Consider the following 11,575-nt stretch of genomic DNA (forward strand, 5'->3'; position numbering starts at 1 on the left):
AACCAAGAATCGTTACAGAACTAATGGGTTCGAAACTGAAGGGGAGCAGACTGGAAGCAGAAGTGGACAAATGTCGTTCGGAGTGTAACTGGAGAAGGTTGGGCGATGTATTACTTTCTGTGCGCTCCAAAAATAGTGGCATGCAACAGTTTGGGGATTTATTGCAAGCGGAATACATCATCGAGTCCTTTATTGATGAAAATTCGGGTAGATTTTTGGAAATCGATAAAAGTAGAGAGCAGATAGATTAAATAAGCTAATCATCACTGATTGCTGTAAACAGTTCAAAAAGCAGTGTGATACACCTCTTTTGCCAGAATGTTATATGCTTATTAGGTGATTTCTCCAATTTCTGTATTCTGATTTGGAATAAAGAAATACCTTCTTCCAGAACTTTTGGAATCGACAACGGAAAATAAGAAGCATTTGGAAAAAGCAGCAAAACTTCTGTATAATACATTGCAGTCTTCAGTGGCCGAGAAATCGACAATTTATTTGGAAGCGAATTTGTTGCTTGCAAAATTGCATTATTACTGGTCCTCCACTATTTTTGTTAAATTTAATGTAAAATCAGTTTTTTGACATTTTGGATGTGATAAATAACACATAATTATGATATAAGGCTAATTTCCAAAATTCATTTTCCTGAATAATATTTGAGCAGTTTTTTGATGTCAGTGTCAAACAGAAATAATTAGAAGATTGCAAAGTTTAAAAAAAAATTAAATTTTATATTTACCAGAAACATGAGTACTTTTTGCAGCGCAGACTATGAGCAAGCGATGAAAGATATTGATAATTCTCGATTGGAATTTGGCGATACACCATTTGAATCACTACGCGATCTGCGCTTGGTTGCGGAGGCTTATGCTATAAAAGGTTCTGATTTTTTTTTAAGTACTGAAATTTTTTTAGTGGGTCTGTAAGGATCCGGAAATTTTGGATAATGTGGTATAAAAACTTGTACTTTCGCTGAGAAGATATTCACACCAGATTTTCTATATTTATTTGGAGATTCTATATGATCACCAACTACTCAAACTTATTTTGTTTTATAAAGAAAGAAATATATGTTAAATGTAACTTTATAACATCTCGGTCAGTGCATTGGAAACCTACGTCATTAGTTTTAATGTAGATGAAGTTTGTTCAGATATGATTTTAAAGGGTTTTCCCTAGAGGCAACGATGAAGCGTTTAAAGAAGCAAGATTTGGAAAAATCTCGGATGAGGGCACTTTTCTGTTTCGAAAAGTCAGCGGAACTTGCAATATCGTATATTCAGGAGCTCGAAAAGTCAATAAATTTACAGAGCAGTTAGTACTTTTTTCCGTATCTTTAAATTGTTAAAATTAAGATTGTTTTCGTTGGCTTTACTTACTAAAGTTTAGGGAGTGGTATGCTTTCGTCAAGTACCAATGGAACGAATGGAAAGCACCATGTTGACAGAATGGGTAATTGTGATATGTTATTTCCTTCATGACTTTATCATCGTTTGTTTTCGTCTTATTTTTTTTTTTTTAATTCATTGCAGTAAATGAATTGTGAGAAGCTACAGAATTACACAACTCATGTTATTAATAAAATTACAACGCTGTATTTATATTCAATTTTAGGAGAGTTACTGGAAACAACATTAGAAAGAGTACCCATGTTGCGTCTGAGACAGAATTTAATTGATAGACCATGGGATGATGAAGGAGTTGAATGGTATCGCCGAATTATGACATCATTAGGCGATAAAGTAGTGGGTGAAAAATTGCAACAAAGGTGTGTAACGATCAGTTAGTTCATTTTTCAACTTTAAAATTTGTGGAAATTTAGTCGTGAAAGTTCATAAGAAATGCCGGAAATGAAAAGCTATTTTTCTACGTTTTCTTACAAGCTTTAATTTTCCAATTTTTAGTTCAGCAGATTTTCAGATTAAGTCGACAGTTAGCGGAAGTGTTGATCAGAGGTATGCCGGATTGTGGTTACATGGAGTCACAATCTGTTAGCACAAAATCACAAAACCTAAGGTTTTCTAATAAATCTGTTTGTTCAGTTTTTTTTTTTTTTTTTTTTTTTTTGAAAGTTTTATCAACATTACTGACTATTTTTTAATAAAAAATATTATTTAGGGTATAAAATCTAATAGATTTCAGTCCACTACGAACTTATGTTTCTGGACAATGAAACGAAATTTCTTTGTACTTCTCATAAATGCAAAAATTGTATTTGGTAGTTTTTTGTAGGACGGATTACGGCGTCACGATGCTTGATGAAGTAATCGCATAATTCCGTTCACATCGCCTCGTTTTAGATATCCATATTGAATTACTTATAGAAATTTGTTCGTCGTTTTAGTTTTAAAGTAGTTGCAGCCAGATATTTTTGCAGATTTTATACTGGCTCACACAAGAGTTATTTTTCACCCGCTTCGAGGATTGAAGAAATCTTGTTGTTATTACTAATTAGCGAGGTAAATAAATGTTTCTAATTTTGTATATTGCGACATATCATAAATAGAACCGATGCTGTTGCTTGGAAATTATTTTAGGTTCTAGCGACAAAAGACGTTGTATTGAATCGAGCCGAAGAGTTGACGACTAGTCGTCAAAATTCACTACACGTAGCCAAATCAGTGTATAATTTACTTACTTTGGTTCGATTCGATTCTTTCTTTTTTGAAAATATTCAAATAATTCATCTTTTTGTTCAGAACTCTGAACTCTCAGTTTAAAACATTTTTCCATTCTGAAACAATTATTCAAACAGTATATGTTTTTAAGGTTCTCAAAGAGAGATCTTATGTTACTTATTAGAAATTGAAATTAAACAATCACTTCAAAACTTCTAAAGATTTAATAATTTTGTCTTACAACAGTGTTTACTGATGTTCAAGTTATTAAATTTTTCCCCCCATATACATGAAGCTGAATGCTTTTCTATTTTTTTAGCGGTAGGCATTTTCAGATAATTAGCGTGACAGATCTGAAATGACAGATCTGAAAAATAAAAATGACAGATCTGAAAAATATAGTATCAGAAAATCTCTTTACTGCATTGTAAGATTGCGCTGAAATGCAAAATAAGCTTCAAACAATAGCATCCTTTCAAGCGATTATTAATTTGCTAATAAATTATTACAGGCATTTTCCGAAAATACTTAAGCAACTTTAGATATTATTTAGGTGTTATCTGCTCTGCGACAATACGAACTTTTATCAAGTATTCATGAAAAAGCAATGAAATTTGCGAACGAAGATAAATATTTATGGTTAATCTTTTGATTGAAAACTTTTAGTATTCCCTTAGAAATATTCCCGTAGATACTTTTAGTGGTGTCAACAATCTTCTCCAGGTTCCAGTTCGCTTTGACGTTACTTTGCCATGGAAGATATGTGAGAGCTTCTAGGATCTTGTCGCAGTGCTTAGCTATCGAACAATATGATGATAGTGCTCTTGCACAGCATATTTTTGCTGCCAACGTCGCGCTTGAGCATCTTGACCAATATGATGAAGGTAAGATAGTAAGAAAGTTGTTTTTTTAAAAAAATCTCGGTTACATCATGTTTATAAAAATTTCCTGGCCTATGTTCAGTCACTTTATAATATACTAGATTTTATTCTGCGAGTGTTTTCGTAAATCAAGCATAGAGAAGCGTCTTATAACTTTGTCCTTTTCAAATAAGTATATTTCAATGTTCCGGGCTTGTTCGTGCTGACATTTTCTAAAAAACAATATGTTTTGTGATCTTATTTTAGCTGTAGTTCATGCTGAAAAAGCTATGGAATTGTGCGAAGGGAATTGGCTTGCTGGACGATGTTTGCTGTTGAAAGCTGTTGCACTGAGGTGAGTCAGTAATTAAAATGAAGTCATCTACTTATGTACACATTTGTTTATATACCTATATATATATATATGTTCAAACTGTGAACGAACAGAATTAATTATTTGTCTGATGGTATTAACGATTTTTGTTAAAAAGCCTTTTTTTTCTTACGGTTATAATCAAGATTTTGAAGAATAGAAAGCTGGTCACCAAAAATTTCATTTGCAAGGATACCAAGAGATTACCAAGTATTCGAAAATATACCGCGGGTGATGTTTCGTGACCCTCGAAAAAGCAGTTTCTCGCATTTTGAATGTGTGATTCTATAATTCTACCATTCAAATGATTGGACTATTTGAAGCATGAAAGCAGAAACAGTAGTTCGGTACAACAATCGGAATGAAATGCGCCTGAAAGTGATAAAATTATTTGAAGATGCTGCAGCAATGGATCCACTCGATGATCTAACTCATTATTATTGTGCCCGGCAGTATGCTATCGGTGAAGAATCTTTTAATTTTTACATAGAAAAGTATCTTTTCATTTCTAACATTTCTTGTGAACTTTCATGAACAAATTTAGAGGGATTAAAGCTAGGAAATGGACTGAAAGTTCCACACACTTTTGCTGTAATTTTTCCAGTAACTTTCATATAAAAATTGCCTAATGATGTCATAATTCGCTGGTAGCATTCATTTCCTTCATTCCATGGTCTGTCAACTAAATCATGTCTGAAACGCAATACCGACACTTGTTCTCATGTTACTTCCAGTACCTTTGCTATAAAACTAATGAATATAAATACATATGACGTAATTTTGTTAATGTCATGATCTGAGTAACTTTGTAGCACTTACAGCTGAATTAAAAAAATAAGGCGAAAATAAATGATAAAGGAAATAATATTTTTAGGGAAATATGTTAATTTTAGAGAAACTTTTAAAGATTTTCCAGTAAAAATGTCTCAATTTTCGAATTGTCACATCTAGTTGCTGAGGTGAAAAATGGGTTTTAAATAATTGGTTTTTATGAAATATGCTCATTAGAAAGATTTACAGTTTATTTTTGACCATACAAGATCTGAAGTTTGAATTTCCTTTTTCTTTTTTCCAGTTTGTAGAGTGCCTTTCAGCCCGTGATTTACAAGTAGCTCGTGATTGGTGTGAAAGAACGTTGGAATTGAATCCGGAAATGCCACTCGCAATAATGCTTCTTGCATTAATTTTTACTGCCCAGAAAGATTATAAAGCAGCACTCGAACTGATTATCGATGCTATAGAAGATTTCCCGACCAATTATCCACTTACTGTGCTTAAGTTAATGCTTGAAATTAAATTCGGTAAATTTTTAATTTTCTAAGAAATTACAAAAACTAATTACTTCCATCCTACTTAATAATGTACATTGATTCTACTTAATATCATACATTCCCTCTAACTTTTAAAAAATATAGTCATTATTTGTTTTTTGTTTGTAGGCAGTTTACTTAAATGTTACTGTGTTTTCCCGTCATGTTTAGCCATTTCAAAATCTAACAGTTGTCTTGGTGAGAAGAGGCACTTAATTTCATATATCACTATCGAAAACTGCAGATTTATTGTTTATTTTTTAAATAGGTCGTGTTGACGAAGCCTTGGCATCATCGCACCATTTGCTATATTTTTGGAAAAGTCGAGAAACAAGTTTTTTCGAAGAATCGAATACGCACATTGTACGAACTGGTACTGTTGTTTTTCGTTCCAAAATTTTTACTTTCATTTCTTTTTTTTTTGTATCATTTCTTACAAACGCTAAAAATATAGAACTTCTCAGATTTATATTATTTTTACGTGACATCATCATTAAGTTGTACGAAATCTACCAGCTGTTAGAATAGAATGTTGAATGAAATAAATCTGGCGAATATCTTTTTTTCAGGAAGCGAAGAAAGTCAGAAAAATGGGCGGAATGAAAGTTTGTTGCGTTCATTGAGCAGTCGTGATGCTGTAACAGCAACACCATATATTGCTGCGGCTTCATTGGGTATTTTATCATCCTCTGCGCTTGCGAGCATGTCTGCTAGTGTGGGAGCCAGCGATACTGCTGGTGTGTCATATTTTTTTTCAGTTAAGATGTAAGAGTGACAGAATGTCTTTTAATACATGATACTGCTTGAAGCTGGTATTGGCTTTATTATGAAATTCTGGAGAAAAATCAGTTAGAAAAATCTAATTTTAATTGATAAGGTTTATTGTGTGGGTTTCGTTCTGTTGCGAAAGTACTGCAGATCCGCAGACTGTGATGTTTATCTTATTTATAATTCATGTATTTTAGATAATGGATCCGTATATACAACTCAGGGGACATCCGATTATGGAACCTCGACCGTTTCACTGTGCTCTAGACAATCAAGAACTATGGAAACACATTTCATGATGAAGGTATCTGTGCTGCTTTTTTGATTCTACAATCTTTTTTTTTTTGTTTATCTGGCCAAATCATTTTCCGAAATCTCTTTTTTTTTTCTTTCTATCTCACCATCATAATTTTTATAATTTTCATCCATCTATATTCGTTTCACTTTCTGTCTATCTATATTCATTTTAAAAAATTTTTATGTGAACATGTTTCGTATTTATTTTAGGCAAATATTTGGCTTGAACTTGCTGAACTTTTTCTTGATCTTGGTCGTATGGAAGATGTGCGACCATGCATTGAGGAGGCATCTGCTTTATATCCAAGTTCACACCAAGCATTATATATTAAGGTTTCGTGCAATAACCTAAATCTTCGGATAAAATAATTTTTTCATCACATGGATTTTCTTTTTTCCTTTTATGACTTTATTCATTTTCTTTATACATTTTGAAGTATGTTAGTAGGAAAATTAAAAGAGTCTTATGTTTTGTATATCATAGTTCATTGTTGATATTTTTTATGTTTCAGCGAAGTTGTTATAGACTGTTTCTGCTTCAGGGTCGTTTGTTAGCAGCTCGAGCAGCTAAGTGTGAGAATACCGCGAAATGTGAGCATTTGCGAAGTGATGCAAAAGCTTCCTTGTTGGGAGCACTTGCAATAGCGCCTTCTCACGTGTCATCATTGCGACATTTAGCTCGTATTTACAGATTGGAGGGAAATATTCCCATGGCTGAGAAAATGTTGAGGTTAGTAAAGGTTTATAAGTAAAGGTATTTTTATTTGAAGCAATCAGATTGGTTTGACTATTGTAGTTTTTTAAATATGTTTGAATATTTTACTTTAGGAAACCTTTATGACCTGTTTTTTGCATATTGGAAACAAATCAATTTGGCGTATTCGTTTAAGCTCATCTACTGAACTGTAGATAGTTCTGGGTCAGATAACTTTGTTTCGTACTGCCTTCTTTATTTGTACTATTTGCTTTTGCATCATTGTATACCCTATTCTATTTGCATCATCTAAAATTTACGTTTCCTTCAGAGATGTTGTACAGATTGATCCACTACATAACGATTCATGGCAAGCGCTTGGATTGATCCTGTCAGAAGATGGGCGTTTTGAAGAAGCTCTAGAATGTTATTCGATCGCCTCAGCTCTAAATTCCTCAACTCCACTTATACCATTCTCTTCGTTACCGGTTTTAATTCACACTTCGCGATGAAAAAGCTGAATATTCTTTCATGATATCTTTTATGTAATGACATCTAATATATATTTATTTATTGTCTTTTTATTATACAGTTTTTATTGTCGCAGCAGTGCTTTGAATTCGTTTTGGTTATTAATAAATTAAGTCACTTTATATAAATCTGCTTTGAAATACCTTAGCAGTAATGACAGATAGCTGAACCCGTTTTAGTAGTGGTTATTTAGATTTACCTAATACATGATGTCAAATTAAGGACTGTTAAACTATCAAATAGCTTTATGGTTTGCGATGTGCTGTCATTTCCAGAGAAGTTATATGATGTCCTAGAATTTTTCTTTGGATATAATATTTGAATGATAATATGTGTTTATATTAGGCATGCCTTTACTTTGTTGCAATTTTTTTCGATTACCTCAAGCTTGTCTGCAATTTATGCTTGTGCTCTAGTTTTTGTGACACATTTACCTAATAATTTCCACAGAGATTGACGATACTGAAAGTTCGATTTAAGTGACTCTTGTTAAGCCATTTGCAGCATTTAATTTATAAAATTGGGGAATAAGATTGTTAACACTACTACTGAACATTTCATATTCGTTACGTGAAATTAGCGAACTATAGTTATGAAAGCAGTAGTTAATTCGTTTGTTCGAATCATTTTTGCAACTAGGAATACCAAATGCGCCGATAAACAAATTTGATCTTAGACTTTATCATCCCATAAAAACTTACTTAACACAAGTATGATTTGACAGTTAATGCGGATATCCGAGCTAATTCTGCAGTTAACCAAGAAATAAGATTTCACTCATCTATAAACGTCCTTTTTTTATACTCTGGCAAATATGCTTAGTAAAATACCAGTGAGTTTTATTTTCAATATATTCACAGAAAGTTGTGAGTGGGGAAGCTTCTGTTCCTTTTTCTGCTGTATTTCACCGCATCAGTCTTTTCATGTTTACAATTTCCTCAGAAAAATCTACTTCCGAAGTCTTTTGAAAGAAATATTGTCGGTGCTTTTCCAGAAACTTTATAGTTTTTGTTTTGTGCAGAAGTGAACGTATATTTAGCTGCTGTGTGAAAAATTCATAGTGTCCATAGTGAGCAAATGAGAATTACTAATAACATCTTCGAAAAAATATGTTTGTTATGGATCTAAAGCTGAGAAAATCTAGCACAATGCAGTTTCTTGTGGGTTTTTATCATTTGCCAGTCAAAGCGACTTGTTGTTCTTGATTTAGACAAGTTTCTCAGTGTTTGTGAGAGGTTTTTCCGGAATGGAAAAGGTGGATGGAATTTTTGGTCTCTTTTTCTTCTGATCTTTTTTGTGGTGAGCAGATATGTTACTCCAAACCTTTTTATGATTTCTGAAAATTATAACATTACACTTTACAACTTAACGATTATTAAAGAGTAGTACAGAGATAAATTTATGAGAAGCAAATTTCGTTGACTTCATTGGTATTGAACTAGAGCGGGTGACAAAATCAAAGATGCACGAAAGGCAGAGAGTCGGTTCTCTTTTTTTTATGCAGTGAATAATTTATAGTCTTCAAATTAAAGTGATAAGTAGTCTAAATATGAAAATTAAAATCAGGAAAGTCGGAAGTACTGAGTGCGTGCTGCACTGCACAAATATATGCAGTGAAAGAATTCTGGTAATATTGAAGACACAAATGGGACTTTTGCATGTCAGTTCTGATGTTATTCTTTCCTTTTTTTTTAAGTTCCTCTTTCTTTCGACACACTTCTCTAATTTTTTGACATTTATTTCGGATACGTGTTTAAGAAAAGCTAATGTTACGCAAAAATGCAATCGAGACTAACAAAGAGACAAAAACAAATGAAGTGTTCATCAGAATAGCCCATATCATGAAAATATATACAGTTGAAATGTTTTTTGATTCAATATACTTTAAAAGGAAATTTCAGATTTCTCATGGCATTTTTTATTAAAAAGAGATTGGAATTTGCATAAAACTGTTCACTGTGAGACGTAAGGCAAATCCGTAGAGCAATTTGAAATAATTCTGGAGAGGAAAGAAATGTTTTTTTCACAAAAAAAAATATCATACTGTTATTTTTTAAATATCATCTGTCTTCACTTTTGAAAATGATTCCAAACTTTCTTGTCAAGGATTTGAAAAGTTATTCGTGGATAGTGAATTATCATGTTTGTCCTCTTCATCCACACTTTTGATTTAAAATGAAAATATCTGAAGTGGTTTTAATTACTGAACCACTTGTTTACAATTGAATTAGTTATATTTTCCAACACTTCTGTTTTATTGAACTGAGTGCAGTCTTTCTTATTTAAAACATTGTTCAATTTCAAGAAATTTCAAAATCAGCTTTCATTTAGTTTTGATTTGCTGATGATCGCTATAAGTTATTTATGTTACTGAGACATTATCCTAAGTTCTAAGAATTTTGAAAAATATCCAAAAAAATTCTATTAAATTTTGAAGTCTAATGTATGGCAACCAATTTGATTGAATAAGTTTGAATAAGTACAGTTATTTCTAATTATTTGGCAACTTCTTTACTGAAAACATTTCAATAATTTGAAGTTTTTTTTTTTTTTTTTTTTTTTCAATAATTCAATTATTTCACTGCAAACATGCGAATTTGAGAAATTTGTTTCGAAATGGATGAATATTGTTTTTGTAAGATGTAGCAGCCAAAGGATGTCACTCTTGATTTTGAAGAGACTGTCGAGAATGTACAAGCTAATGTGAAATGAATGTGTCATTACAATAGCTGAAATGACATCACATTTCCATCTTATTCAATGTGAAATTCTCATGTAAATCACGCGGGTGTGAAGTAGAACATCTTAGCATTTGCTCATTATTTAGCTTATGAATAATATTTTAGGATTATTGTGCGTGCATATAGACATAATGCTGAATTGTTTCCAGAAGTTGTTAAACGCTTTAAGATCTTGTTTGCTAATGTTTCTGGGACATGCTAAATAGTTCCACCAGCAATTTTCATTCGGTTAGTTCATCATAAAAAATCATTGTAGGAGTGAGAAATAATTCAAAATCGGAAATTAACTGCTAAAGTACATGTCACCAGTGCCGTAAAAGATTCTTCCAGTTTCAGCAGTGAGAACCAATGAGCCAACGCTGATAAAAGTGGAGGAACGACAATTTGATATGATCGACGAGGTGGTGTCACAGCAGCCCGCTCATAATTGAACTCTTCCGGGATAGAAACGTTTGTGTTCTGTCATGAATGTGAATTGAGTTGACTGTCCGTAGGGAATCACATATCTATAACGTGAAGTCAGTGCATTAGTAATTGGAATTACTGCTCATTAAGGAGGAATAACGAAGGTATAATGAGGTGACGGGACACTTCAGGAATGTTTGTGCCGTGATAAGATCTTCAAAGAGAGATTATTTAACCACTGCGCGTCTCGAATTGTTACTTTCAAAATTGACTAATAACGACTGGTATCATTGATATGGAATTCATTCTTTGAGAATGAGAAAAGTTGGAGAAAAGATATCAATCATTCGTGGAATTGCAAATTGTTTGGGACCTTCTCTTTCAACATTCATTCACTTAACACTGTTATGTTAAGATGGGTAGGGTCGCAGGAAGAAGTTCCTCTGAATGTTGTTCATTGCAATATTGATCCTTATGTGTTCTTCATTTTAAACCTTACAACATTTTGTGCTGAGGAACTTTTGCGTCTTTCTGGGGGAAAAAATTGCTGGATAAGAATCCCAACAAAATTTTATAATTTTCAGAAGAACAGATGAGGAAACGAAAAAAGAAACCAAATGTTTTCTTCCAGGCACAAACTTTTACGATATATTGAATTTCAAAAAAAGAAAACTCATCTACTCCAACAATTTCCAGACATTTAAAATAAGAATATAGCGTGAATAATCTTTTAAACTTCATGTTCCACTTTTTCTTAGGCTTACTACTCATTTGATTAAATTCATGGATACTAATTGCGATAAAACAAAATCCACTGCGTGAGAAAGAGATCATTGTAGTTGCTTGGAATATAGACGATAAACTACTTCTAACTTTATTTTATTACGTTTGACAACATATGTTTTGAAGTTCTCGTCCTCTTCAGTTCAGTTATTATTTGAAAATTTGAATTTTCTTCGGTATATTTCAAATTAATGA

The 11,575-nt window shown here is 32.4% G+C and overlaps 1 protein-coding gene across 1 annotated transcript; it reads left to right on the top strand.

The window, feature by feature from the left end:
- Nucleotides 1–23: 23 nt before the first annotated feature.
- Nucleotides 24–7,432, top strand: Bma-ttc-7 (Uncharacterized protein; the record flags this gene model as incomplete). Its single annotated transcript, XM_043077120.1, has 20 exons — nt 24–207; nt 392–536; nt 764–879; nt 1,168–1,314; nt 1,390–1,452; nt 1,615–1,768; nt 1,921–2,016; nt 2,378–2,459; nt 2,538–2,642; nt 3,172–3,257; nt 3,342–3,502; nt 3,746–3,833; nt 4,175–4,314; nt 4,946–5,152; nt 5,430–5,534; nt 5,731–5,898; nt 6,127–6,233; nt 6,437–6,559; nt 6,769–6,956; nt 7,252–7,432. 20 exons carry the CDS (start codon nt 24–26, stop codon nt 7,430–7,432), a joined length of 2,646 nt encoding a protein of 881 aa, XP_042933054.1.
- Nucleotides 7,433–11,575: the final 4,143 nt, after the last annotated feature.

This window comes from Brugia malayi (assembly GCF_000002995.4).
Source record: "Brugia malayi strain FR3 genome assembly, contig: Bm_v4_Chr1_scaffold_001, whole genome shotgun sequence".
NCBI lineage: Eukaryota > Metazoa > Nematoda > Chromadorea > Rhabditida > Onchocercidae > Brugia > Brugia malayi.